Source organism: Sciurus vulgaris (assembly GCF_902686455.1).
Source record: "Sciurus vulgaris genome assembly, chromosome: 11".
NCBI lineage: Eukaryota > Metazoa > Chordata > Mammalia > Rodentia > Sciuridae > Sciurus > Sciurus vulgaris.
The window spans coordinates 73,926,734-73,940,536 of NC_136472.1; the positions used below are offsets into that span (position 1 = coordinate 73,926,734).

General features: G+C 33.7%; 1 protein-coding gene across 14 annotated transcripts in view; it reads left to right on the top strand.

Moving 5' to 3' along the window:
* The window catches only part of EMSY (EMSY transcriptional repressor, BRCA2 interacting), a 75,383-nt gene that overhangs the window by 44,461 nt on the left and 17,119 nt on the right, over nucleotides 1-13,803 (top strand). For all 14 annotated transcript variants that reach the window (XM_079105171.1, XM_079105176.1, XM_079105179.1 and 11 more), the window contains 3 exons: nucleotides 4,233-4,369; nucleotides 6,932-7,105; nucleotides 8,864-9,062. In XM_079105171.1, the coding sequence (XP_078961297.1) occupies nucleotides 4,233-4,369; nucleotides 6,932-7,105; nucleotides 8,864-9,062 (510 nt within the window). The remainder of the gene's footprint in view (nucleotides 1-4,232; nucleotides 4,370-6,931; nucleotides 7,106-8,863; nucleotides 9,063-13,803) is intronic.

A 13,803-nucleotide genomic window follows, 5' to 3' on the forward strand; every position in this document is an offset into this window, starting at 1 on the left:
GTTCTCTTTTGTAATATTCTCATTAGTCCATGATATTAGGATTTAGATCAGTTTATTAGTATTATTTAAATCCCTTTTATCTATTTATCATAAACTAGTAGCCTGGTTGAGTGAAGTTATTGTTTTCTGCCTTCATCCATGAGCAGATATAGGTTCCAAAATTCTCTCCCTCCAAGGGAAAGGAGAAATACCGGGGAACGATATTGGCCAAATCATATGGCTAAATTGTGTGCATGTATGAATATAACAACAAATCCACCGTTATGTACTATGACTATAATGCACCAATAAAAAATGAAAAATAAATAAAATTCCCTCCCCCGCTAAAAAATACTTTTCCTAAAATACACTCAGACATTTAGCTGTAAGAATAGAAGACTTGGGCTGGGGAGATAGCTCAGTTGGTAGAGTGCTTGTCTTGCAAGCACAAAGCCCTGGGTTCGATCCCCAGCACCACACACAAAAAAAAGAATAGAAGACTTAACAACAACAAACTTTCCCTTTCGTTGTGGGGGAAATGTACAAAGATAAATCATATAATTTTTGCCAGTCATGGAAATGTTAAAATTGAAGTGTATTTTCATTCCTTTTTTACTCATTTGTTTTTGTGAATGTATATTTTTGAAAATTAGGACATAATTTTTATTCTTGTTTCATAAAATATGTTGATTATTTCTGCATGCCTAGTAAATATATTTTAATATCTCTCCCGATTGCCACATAATATTCTCTCATGTGATGTGCCATAATTTAACCATTTTTTAAAATTGTTGGATGTTTTTGGTTGCTTACGGGTGTTATAAATAATCCGAGATGAGTATTATTATACATAAATTATTTGTGAATTCTTTATTCCTTTTTTTATAATACCCTAGAAGGCAAGTTAATGCTTCTACAGTACTTTCTAGAAAGGTCATGTTTTTCTTTTTACTAGAATAAGAAATTAAATGGAAGCAATGATTATTCTTACAGCCATTTAATTCATATATTAATCAAATATTTATATGTATGTGATAACTATCAGATTTGCAAGCTTTTTTTTGTGAGCCTTGTTGAGTGTTGGTTGAAGAAACATACCTGTTTTATGCAGAAGTTTGAATCCTTCCAAGATGAATACTTTATCTTGACTCTGAGAGCATTATAAGAACCTGTGACAATGGCAAGACTTGATTATGATTCTCTTAAATCTTTACTAAAATGTCCAGACAAGGAGCTCTTGTTTATATGCTTTTTTCATTTATTCATTGTTTATTCTTTGAAAAAAACAACATAAAACATTACCTAAAAGACCAAGATTGTCTGGGTTTTAAGAATCTGTGAATAGTAAAATATAAGCCAGTAAATTTGTGTTCCTTTTAAGCCAAGCTACCATAATGTGCAAATTTTTCCAAGTGTCTTTTTTAAAAATAAGAATCATTGGAATGCATCAGAATCATAGCCCATTATGAACTAAATGTGATTCACGGTTATTTGCACCCATTATGCCTTTACTTTTAAGTACAGACTATATGAGTTGGTTCTCTGATTTGTTATGAGCTAGGTGCTGTGGTACTTAGACTCATACATGAGTTTCATTCGCTGCCCTGAAGAATGCTAAACAAATGACTTGGGATACATTCTTTTGTATCATGAGAACTACTATAAACTCATTACGATAAAAGCATAGAAGGTGATCTCCCTCATTTTCTCGGTGTGTGTGTGTGTGTGTGTGTGTGTGTGTGATGAGTAATGAGTAATGCTTCCTTTCTTCAATACAACGTAGGTATTTCCTGAGATACAGAAACACACTCCCTGGAATTTCAGACATATTATAATTGATCATTATAAACAAAAATTATATTCTATTTTAATATAATGTTGAACTTGCTTTTCCTTATACTAATCCTTTTTCTTTGATTTTCTAACATTCTTCCCTACCCTCCCCATTTTGGTTAAGCTGGTGGACATGGCTTGCAACTATTCTCATAAACTGACAGATCTTTGAAATGGAAGAGATAGACAAATAAAATTCACTGGTTAAGCAAGTTTTGTCAAAAAATTGTCCTTGTGTTTTGGTGTAGAGCTAGAAGCATGGTTTACATTTCGTTGAAGTAAATGTTAGTCTTACTTTGTTACATTTTTTCATTATCAAAATTTGGTGAGACCTCAGTGTCCAAAGAGGTCTTCACAGTTAATTACATATGAGGGACTGGACTTAAAAATTAAAGTTGGTTTAACTTTAACTTTAATGGGTAGCTTGGTTTTTGTGGCTTGTAACAGCTTGCTTATTCAGACTGCAGATAAAGGGAAAAACTGTTGTGAAGCTAGTCTGTGGATAAAAGTGCTTTTTAATATACTCACTGAATGTGTTACCTTAAACTGATGAAATCTTAGATAATGGCAAGTATGTTATAAAGGTATTTTTATATCAAAATTGACAAAATTAATAGAATATTAATAATTCTTAATAAAAACAACTAGAATATTTCTATTCTTAGTATAATTTTATTTCTAAAACTCTGGTAAAGATTGCTACTGTTTTTTCCAGTGGAAAATAATAAAATTTTGTTTAATTTTTCTTTTCAAGAATAAGAGTCATGTTTTTATTAAGTACCTATTCTGTACTTCGTCATCTGATAAGTAATGTATAGACCTTTAGAAGAATATGACATGCCTGCTTTCTTAGAGAGAATTACAGGAGCAAAAGTAGCATTGCAGTTGGTGTGCTCACCATGGAAACCAGCACTGAAGGAGAGATACATGTTAGATAACCCAATAATTAAAATCTGACAGAACCTTGAAAGCTAGCTGAGGAGTTTGGAGCTTTGTGTGGTAGGTTGTAGAAAATCATAACAAAAATATTACTTGTTAGCCTAGAATTTATGGTATTTACCAGGGAGTTGGGACTAATGAGATCATATTAGTAGAATTAGTAGGACCAGATCATGTTGGATTTTGAAACCCAAGAGAGGAAGTTAGAACTAGATACAATGGAGATTAGGGAGGTTTTTAACCAACTTAATATGTTCCAGATTCTTGACATGACAAAATTAGTATTTTTTAGGATGTTGGATATGTCAGGGAGCACCAGAGCTGTTTCTATTATAGAGAAACTTGAAATAGGGAGACGATATGGAAATCAGAAAAGATGAGGGCCTGCCTATTGAACTAACATTGATAACATTTTAAAAGAAGACTTTGCCAATAAAATGAGTTCATTGACATATTTAATGGACAACTGTTAAAAAGTAATGGCATCCCACTGTGCTAAGCACTGAAGGAATCAGTGACATAAAGAGTGCATAGCTCATGGGCTCTCATTTTGTTAGCAGGTGCAGAGTCAAGACAAGGCATGAATCAAGGATTTACAAAAGAATTTTCAACTTGGACAGTTAGAATATAGAGCATAAGTTTGATAGGTGGTTAGATTTGATAGGTTGATGAGAAGCATATCATGGAAGAATGTAGGGAAGAGGGCAAGGTGATACTATGTTTGTATCAGTAGATCTTAATGGTTAAAAATAAAAATTTACCTATATAAATATACAGTATAAATCAGAAGTTCATTCTTACACTCTAGAGTTCTGCAGATTAGAAAAGTACATGTTGAATCTGCAGCTTGGTCTATGTGTCTGTGTTTGTTTGCCTTTTTTAATGACATTTCTTTCAATAAATTTTTTCTAGTGTTGTGTGAATTTTGATATTTACTTTTTTTTTTGTTTGTTTTGAGATTGAACCCTGCGGTGCTTTATTACTGAACTAAATCCCCAGCCCCTTTTTTATTTTTTATTTTCAGACAGGGTCTTTAAGTTTCCCACACTGGCTTTGAATTTGCTATCCTCTTGCCTCAGCCTCCTGAGTCACTGGGATTACAGGCATGTGCCACCACACTGAACCGACCATAATATTTTTTGAAGAATTTTCCAATCATGCTGGTCGCATAATACTGGGTTTGAGGAAAATAATATGTCATAGAACAGAGACTTTGATTTGTTTGATTTAACCAGTCAGAAATATTGACAAAACAGTGGTGTTTTTAGATTCTGAGTTTGGTGTATAGATTCTGAAAAGATGTCTGATTTAAGAGTCAGTTCTTAATATTCTTTTCTCTGGGATGACTTATAACTTCTTCATGACAGTGTTCACACCATCTAGAGATAACATTGACTACATGTATTAATTGTGTACAACATAAATAGAAATAACCATCACTAGTTCTTAACTCAGGCCTCTTTTCTTCCCCCTTTTCTAAGGAACAACTACCAAAATCACTACAATCCCAATGACTTCCAAGCCTAATGTGATTGTTGTGCAAAAGACGACAGGAAAAGGAACGACTATTCAAGGCCTCCCTGGCAAAAATGTTGTCACAACATTACTAAATGCTGGAGTAAGTAAGAGCTTGAACTGCAGATTCAATAATCCACTGAAGATTTTAAAGATTAGCTGTACTAATATTTGCCTAAGGACTTCTGAACTCTACAATGGCCAGAACAGCTTGATTTACCACTACTGTAATATAATAACTGTTAAAACATCACCAGCTGATGCCATTTTTCACAATAATTTCTAAAGCATACTGCTCATATTTGCTCATAGCTAGTTGCTTGTGACCATGATTTATATGCTTAGCATGGTCCAGATGGAGAATTCCATTGGCTTAACTGCAGAAAGACTTCTTTTGGAACACAATTTATTCCTGCTTATGGCCATTAGATATCAGATTAGTGTTTGGTGTAGACTAGGCAGAGAGAAATGTTTGGGTGTAAGATGAAATTAATTTATGGGGATATGTTACTTTAATTTTTTTTCATTTTTACCTCTTTGACCTAGTTTTCAAAAAGTCAAATAACTATTTATAGTTCTGAAGGCAGTTGTTAAGAGGTTCATACTTAGATCTGATCTTGTGTCTCAATATTGTGCTTGTTTGATCTTGGGTGACTTATTCAGCTTCTCAAATTTTTATTTCCTCATTTGTACATTGGGGATAATGGTAGCTATTTTAAAAATGCTTAAAACAGTGTCTAGCACATGGGATGACATCAATCTTTGGTTTTGTTTTTATTGTTACTACTCTTGGTATTTAACCATTTAGAGTTGGTAATGTCCTTACCTTTCCTGGCTTTTCTAGAAAATGGAATGCTGTCCTCCATTTAAGTAGATCTAATAAAAGCTTCTTAGGCATCATGGTCTTTGGAATGTTGGAAGAGGCCTAGCAGCAGACTTTCAACATGTGGGAAATCAGATTGCTTCTAGATTGAATTCACATAATAAGCCAAAAATAGAGCCAGCAAAAGAATTCAGATTTTCTGAATCCTTTTCATTGCAGTTTATAGTTTGATAGTATTTCATATATAAATGGGGATGCCAAATACTATAGGTCCTGTGTGGTCAGAGATCTGAGTCCTGGGTGAGTGCTATCTACTAGATATACCTGAGCAACAGTTCGATGTCGGCAATGCTAATAAAACAAGCAGATCAACATATAAGAACATCTTCCCCACATAGGAACATGCGCTTGCACTCACCACTTGCTCACCTGTGCCCACAACACACATTAGAATAGCTTTTCTTAAAAAGTCTGCTAGTTGGTTTTGTTCACATTTTTGTACTTAGACAGGAACCATCAAGCTGTTGAATAGGTAGGCTTGCCCACTTGCAATCTAGCGGATATTAGCTACTTTAGAGAGATGCTATCGAGGATATATGTGTGTTGAAATAAGTAATCAGACAATTGGCAGACACTTTATTTCCCTTATATAATTATCACAGAAGTTAAACTTAACCTTTTTTGTAATGCAAATATATTTAGCTCTGAATTCACAGAGTGACTTCAGGGGCACTGTATTTTTATTGGCTGCTAAGTTTGGAAGGCCTAACATCTAGATAATGATGGTTAGAAATTAAGAAAAACTGATAAGGTAAAAATTGTCAGGTTCTTTTATTTTCTTTTTAGTTCATGGATGTAATTTTAAAACTTTTTAAAAAATTTTTTGAGATAGAGTCTTATTGTATTGCCTAGGCTGGTCTCGAACTCATGGGTTCAAGTAATCCTCCCACCTTAACCTTCTAAGTAGCTGGGACTACTGTATACACCACTGAGTCCAACTTAATTTAAAAATTTTTGATAATAGTAAAATTACTGTATTTGAAATTAACTTAGCTAACTTGAAGTAAAAAGATGTTGAAATCATGAATGACAGGAACATGATACTTAAAAATAAGGTAAATGAAAATGTAAAAAATGATGAAAAGTTAATGGACCTTATCTAGTGTAATAAGTGATATTAGTAACTTACTACTAATAAGACCTAGGCAATACCTTGTTTTTTTGTTTTTTGTTTTTTTTCTTTTTGCTATATAACCTTAGAAAGAATTTTAATATCTTTGTTCCTTTCATCCATTGCCCATACTTTTTCACATAGATATTCTGCTGTATACTCTTATGATTTCATATACGTAGAATTTAGGGGAGTTTATTTTGTATTTGTATATTTACTTATAGTATATTGCACAGTATTTTTAAATTTCATAAATATTTCAGATACATGGAAAGGTAAAGATGAATGTGGGAATGAGACATATGATCCCAACTCACATGTTAACATATTAGCATATATTCTTCCAGAATTTTCTAGCTCTATTTTAATATGTACATTTTGTGAATGGGATAGTATAATAAGTATTTTTAGATGTCATAATTTTAAAAAATTCACACATCAGGAAATAATTATAATTTTTTTCTTTGGTAAAAAGTTGTTCAGATGACTTCTAAGATCATTTCATTTAGGTCTGGGATTTTTAATTGCATAGAAACTTTGTACTTTGTTATATAATCTACAGTCCTTTTCCCATTATCCTGCTAAAATCTTTCTGTGCTTTTTCATAAGAGGACAGTTTTTATCATTTAAATGCATATAAATCTCTTATATAACTATTGATTTCAACTTAGGGAGAAAAGACAATTCAGACAGTGCCAACAGGAGCAAAGCCAGCTATCATCACTGCTACAAGACCCATCACCAAAATGATTGTAACTCAGCCAAAAGGAATAGGTTCCACAGTTCAACCAGCAGCTAAAATTATCCCAACAAAAATTGTTTATGGGCAGCAAGGGAAAACACAGGTATGCTATAAGATACAGTGATTTTTTTTTTCTTTGCTCCTAAATTCCTAAAATTCCCAGTTAGAAATTAGAAGGAAAAGATTAATAGTCTTTTAAAAAAAAAGAAAAAAAATTGTGAAAAGTTTGGACTAAAGTGTGTAATTATTAATCTGATCTCAAAACCTGTTTTTTTTTTTTCCCTTTAATACTCTTTTTTAGATATCTGCATATTTCGGTCATGAGCAAAGACTAGGGGAAAGAATCCCTTTGGAATAAAATTTAACAGAGGTTTATGTTGCAATTTGAGGGATTGGTGGTTGAGGAAGGATGGTAGCTGTGCAGAATGTCTCAAAGACTTTTTTGTGGGGGTACCAGGGAGTGAACTCAGGGACACTTGATCACTGAGCCACATCCCCACATTGTAAATTTATTTAGAGACAGGGTCTCACTGAGTTGCTTAGCACCTCACTTTTGCTGAGGCTGGTTTGAACTCACAATCCTCCTGCCTCAGCTTCCCGAGCCACTGGGATTACAGACATGTGCCGCTGTGCCGACTGCAAAGACTTTCTTTATGCTAACATTGCTTGTTGTATAATTTGCTTTACTTGAACCCTTTATAGCAGAGATACTAGTAGAAGATACAGGAACTTGTCTGAAAATTTGCCTAGGAATTTAAGACTCTTCTGTTGCTGGGCTAGTGTTTATTTTGTAGATAATTTAATTGCTTTTCTGAGACTACAAAGGAAGCCATATTGACTTTGGTAGAGAAATGCTGGTAGAATTTTTATAAAAGATATTAGTTGATTTATAAACTCATAATTTGCCTTTAGGATCTATTCCCTCAGATTGTAGCCAAATTGTTTACATACCTTAAAAAATTAATTTTATGGTAAATTCAAATTTGCCCACTGAGTTCAACAGTAACAATATTATTTTGAAGTGAAATGGTCCAGTTTGAAATTTTTTTTCCCCACTTCATTTGTTTCAGTATTTCTGTTTTTACTTTTGCCAGGAGTTAACCCATCATACTTTCCATGTTGCTTCTGATAGTTGTTTAAATCAGTGTTTCTCTGGGGTTTCTTCAAAGATTACTTAGGTTTAAGAAATTTACTTTGTAAGGGTGTGTTAGTTAAGAATTTCATTTACTTCCTAATGAAAAGAAACTTTAAAAATAGTGGCTTCAACAAGTTAGGGTTTTGGGTCTGGGGTTATGGCTCATCAGTAGAGCCCCCACCTACCAGGCATGTTAAGGCACTGGGTTTGATCCTCAGCACCACAAAAAATAAATTAATTAAAATAAAGGTGTCCACCTATAACTACAAGAAAAATTAATAATAATAAACAAGTTAAGGTTTAATTTTTATTATATTATTAAAAATTGAGAGAGAGGAATCCTAGATTGATGTTATAGTTCAAAAATTTCTTTGGGAATTTAGGCTATTTGTGTCTTTATGTTCTACTACCTTTAGCTTGTGGCCATTATTCTACTATAAGCCTGCTGGTTATAAAATGACTTCTGAAATCATAATAGATGAGAAAAAATAGACACAAAAGCTCTTGTCATAATCATGACTGTTGAAGTCTGGCATGTACTACTTTATGTACATGGTTCAACTCTTAATTTTGTCCATGAATTGAATTCGTCTTTGATGAGCAATGCTGTGCCCAAAGCATAATAAATGATGTTTTCCATATCAGGAAAAATGTTAGTTCATAATCTAGAAATTTAGCATTTTAAATAGTGCTCTAAAATTTTATCTGTTTCTGCTTTTCCTCTAGGTTCTTATTAAGCCTAAACCAGTAACATTTCAAGCCACAGTTGTTAGTGAACAAACAAGACAGCTGGTAACAGAAACATTACAGCAAGCATCCAGGGTAGCAGAGGCTGGTAATTCATCTATTCAGGAAGGAAAAGAAGAACCACAGAGTTATACAGATAGTAGTTCCTCTTCCACAGAGTCCTCTCAAAGTTCCCAAGGTAAGATCCATTTTACTTCTGATTTATGTGAGTACTACCTGACATAATACCCTAGTTCCAAAATAGGCATTACTTCAGAGATTTCAAACCACATTTGTACACTTCAGTATGTCAGTTCTTTTGATTTTAGTTTCTTTTGTTTGATGTTTAATCAGTATCAGTAGGCTGAAATTTTAGTTTTAGTAAAGCTTACCATTCTTTCCTACATGCATATATTCATCAAATAATTGGTAAACTTTAGATGATAATTTCATCAGGTAGGTAATGTTAGATTCTGATTCCTAAATGGTAATTTTCATATTCTACTATTTGGTTTGGGTATGTAGGAGAATAAGTATGTGAGAAACTGAATATACCTTTTGAAATGGTTATTGATGAGCCTTGAAAAAGAATCAGAGATGTTCAGAGGTGAACTATTAAGTGGGGTTCTTTTACATTTCAGTTTGCATGGGATAAGACCTAGTTTATGTTGGTTTTTTAGCATAATTAATAATGCTTCCTTTCACTGTCAAAAGAATCCCAGGTGATAATACTATGGTTGTCCTAATTTTAAGGAAGAAACTTTGAAACTGGGCTCCACAACCCAGAGGCTCTTTGTCCTCAGTGCTCTTTTAAGTGTGTTACTTTTCTAGGAAGTCTCTTGAAACAAACTCATGTCATAGCTTTGAGACTTTCCACAGATCACTCAGTTATCTTAACTGCCCTTTTTGTCAGATCATATGGGTTGAGTAGCCCTTATCCTAAATGCTTGGAAATCGGAAATGTTTTGGATTTTGGAGTTATCAGATTTTGGAATAATACATATACATAATGAGATATCTTGGAGATGGAACCCAAGTCTAAGCATAAAATTTATTTACATTTCATATACATCTATATATTTAGCTTGAGAATAATTTTATACATTATTTTTAGTGTACCTGCATTTTGACTGGGACCATTAAGATCAGGTGTGGAATTTTCCACCAGTGATGCTTTGTCAGTGCTCAAAAAGTTTCATTAGGATTAGGATTGTTCAGCCTGTGTACCTCTGCATTTTGATGCATCTAAGCAAAGCTGTTTGTTTTTCCTCTTGTTCTTTCCTTGTTCCATTTCTTCTTTCTGCCTCCCCATTATATGTGTTAGCATGCTTTCCTAGCATCATCACTTTTCTAATATATATTCTTCACATTGTGCCAACATTTTATCTTTGTCATCATCATTATTTTGAGTTGCAGTCTCACTGTATTGCCCATGCTAGGCTCAACCTTGTGATTCTGCAACCTCAGCCTCCTGGGTAGCTGGGATTATGAGCATGTTTCGTCATGCCTGTAACACTTGAATATTTTAACTCTTTATTGCACTATTCACAAATTAGTTTTATATGGTTTACTTTGTAGATTATTTTATTAATTCAATTTGATAATTATTAGTATACTGTGTACTAAGCATTGTGATAGATCCTGTAGAGGTTGAGTAAAATATAGTTCTTGCCCTCCAGGAGCTTAAAATCTAGAAGAGGAGGTTAAAAAAGAAAATACACAAACAACTCCAGTATAACAGTTTTATTAATAAGCAACAACAAAAAAATGCCAAAGACTGAAAGTGCATACCCCAATGAGGAGAGGATGAGAAAGCTTCGTGAAGGAGGTAGCATTTGAAACAGTCTTTGAAAACTCATAGATTAAAAATAAATGCAAATGTTGATTTTAACAGAGTATGATACTCATTTTAGAAAGTATATGGTTTCTTTCAGCATATTATCAAAGATAGTAGTTGTGAATCAGTGCTCTGATTCACTCTATCATTCTGTATTGATTATAAATCACTGTATATACTAGTTATTGTGGAGAGATGTTTATTCTCTAGTCATTTCTTTTGTGCCTCCTAATTGGTATTTACAGATTCTATCCTTTTAATCAATCAACTGCTTTTTCCTCTTTTAAGGCTTCAGGTAGTTCTTTGAGTGATACTGGTCCTTTTTTTTTCCCCCATAAGAAATTTTTCATAGAAGGCAGGTAAAATACTTAGTTTGTGAGTTGGTGCTGAAAGAGGAACATGAATAGTAGATGTTTCTATACAGGTTATCCTTTGAAATTGCTAGTCTTTTCCTGAGGGAGCTGTAGGACAGTTAGTACTTCCCAAATATGCCATTCCCTTAGTTGAGTCTTCACTTTGGCCTCATATATTTTTATTTGTTCCATATCTTTCATTGCATATTAATTCTTTTGAAAGTATTTTGTAGTAGAAAGTTTTCACAATTTAGAATAAGTGTATGTTTTAGAGTTGACTATAAAGCCAGTTTTTAATACTCTTGTTTGCCCCTCTCCCCTTTGCCTTATATAATCCCTTGAATACATTCTCACACAGGCAAGGGCTGGGAATATATATGCTGTGATTTAAAAAGAAAGGGATTAAGGTTTTAATCACTCAAGAATCATCCTGACTTTTAAAGTATAGGAGGGCCATGCCTATTGGGAATGTTAGTACTATATAGTAACCATTTTCCCACTACATTGCTGCTTTCAACGTTGTTAGCCACCTTTTCTTGTTGTTGTTTGTTTGAATACTAGGAATTGACCACTGACCTATAATTCCAGCCCCCATGCCACCCTTGCTTTTGAAATGGGGTCTCATTAAGTTGCTGAGGCTCTTCTTGAACTTGGAATCTTCCTTCAGCCTTCGAAGATGCTGGGATCACAGGCATGTGCCTGGTCACCTTTTCTTTTGATATGATTTCATACTCACAGAAAAGTTCCAAAAATAGTAAAACAGACTCCTGTGTATAGTGTATATTCTTTATCTAGAGCCACTGTTTGTTTACATTTTTCCCTATTTGCTTTTTTGGAGGATGGGGCTTACTGGATATTGAACCCAAGACCTTACGAATGCTAAATACACTCTCTACACTCTATACCTCCAGCCTGCTTTATAGTTTACTTTCTCTCTGCTTTTCTCTTCCATTGTATGTAATTTTAAAATTTCATAATCATTTTGGAGTAAATTATAGGTATTTTTTTTAACCCTAAACATATTTGTAGGTCTGTATTTCTTACAGGTTATTCTCTTTTTAATTAAGATACAATTATAATCAAGAATTTAATGTCATCATAATAATATCATCTAGTTTATAATCCATATTCAAATATTACCAATTATCCAATAATGTTCTTTGTAGCTTTTACCCTGTTCACATTCCAATTCAGGATCATGCATTGCATATAGCTACATGTAACTGTCTTTTGTTCTTTATTCTCCTGTAGCCTGGAATATTCTTTTAGCCTTTCTTTGTATTTTTTGACCTTGACATTTTTGAATAGTGTAGGTTAGTTACCATGTAGAATATTCTTCAATTTGGTTTTTTCTGATGTTCCATTGATTAGATTGAGTAGGAATTCCGCAGATAGATATCGTATCCTCAGTTTTATCAGGAGACACATGATGTCAGTTTGTCCCAGTATTAGTGATATTGACATTAATCACTTAAGATGATGTCTTACAGTTTTCACCATTTTGAAGTTAAACTGCTTATCCAGTAGTCTTAACATCCACAGATGATTTTCTAAAGTCCATTTTCCAGAAGGGGGATGGTATACATTTGATGGTTGACATTCTAGTCCAAGGAAAACAACCTTTTCTTGACTTCAGATATTGTTTTCTGGGGACCCTACACAATTGAGTCCTATAAGAATATCTTATGCCAAAGAAATGACTTCAATTTCACTTGTGGTTCCTATACTTCTCCCCAAAGAGAAGTTTAGGCCTCATGTTTTATTCCTGAACTGTCTCCTCACAGGCTAGAATAAAAGCTTCATCATTACCCTGATGTGAGGCTTGCCTTGATCATCTAGGTTGATTTATCACTCTTTCTACATTTTTATGTTTCCAGTATTGCTTTGTTCTGCCAGCTGTTTTATCATTGACCACTCTACCTTTCGTTGGGTTTATTTTAATTTTTTCTTCTCTACTAGTCTACCACCTTCTCAAGGGCAAGTAAGGATCATATTCATCTCTGTGTATCTAGTATTTGGCAAAGAAATTAGGTACCACTGAGTAGGTGCCCAATAAAAGTTTCTCAGAATGAACAAACAGTTGAAGAGCACACATAATTGACTGTGGCATAGGTTAAACTGCAGCCTTAAACTCAAAACATTTACTTTGTGTTGCTCCCCCTAACTTCATGGGTGGGTTTTTTAAGTGGTATAATTCTTGGACTCTTGCTGAGATAATGATAAATAGCTAGATGACCAAGTCTAAAGGATCAAGGCCTTACTTGGCTGGGTCACTTACTGAAGATTGGATCATGTGCTTCCTATAGGACCTGTGCTTTATTTCCTCCCCAAGTAGCTCTTCTGTTTTTCCCTTTTTCCCTTGGGAATGGGCCAACCTTATTGGGTTCTAGATTTTTTTCCAAAGTTTTAAAGATTTCTTCATCTATATTCAGCCTTATTCCCAAAAGGTTTATAAAGTGGGTTAAATAGAAGATTATATTAAGTCAATGGAAGAGAACAAGGAGACAAAATCAAGGGTAGAATTTTAAAATGGAGCATTGCATGAAGCAAATACAAAAATAATGTAAAAACATTGCTTGGAGTAAGTCATAACTCTTTTTTCCTAAAGATTCATGGTCTTGGTAGGTCAGAATGAAGGTGGGGATTAAATTCAGGTTAACTGCTAATATACTTTTTGTAGGCTCTTTCAGAACCATTATGTGCTCATTTGTGTTGTGAGAGATAAAGAGTGAAGAATATAAGCTGTTCCC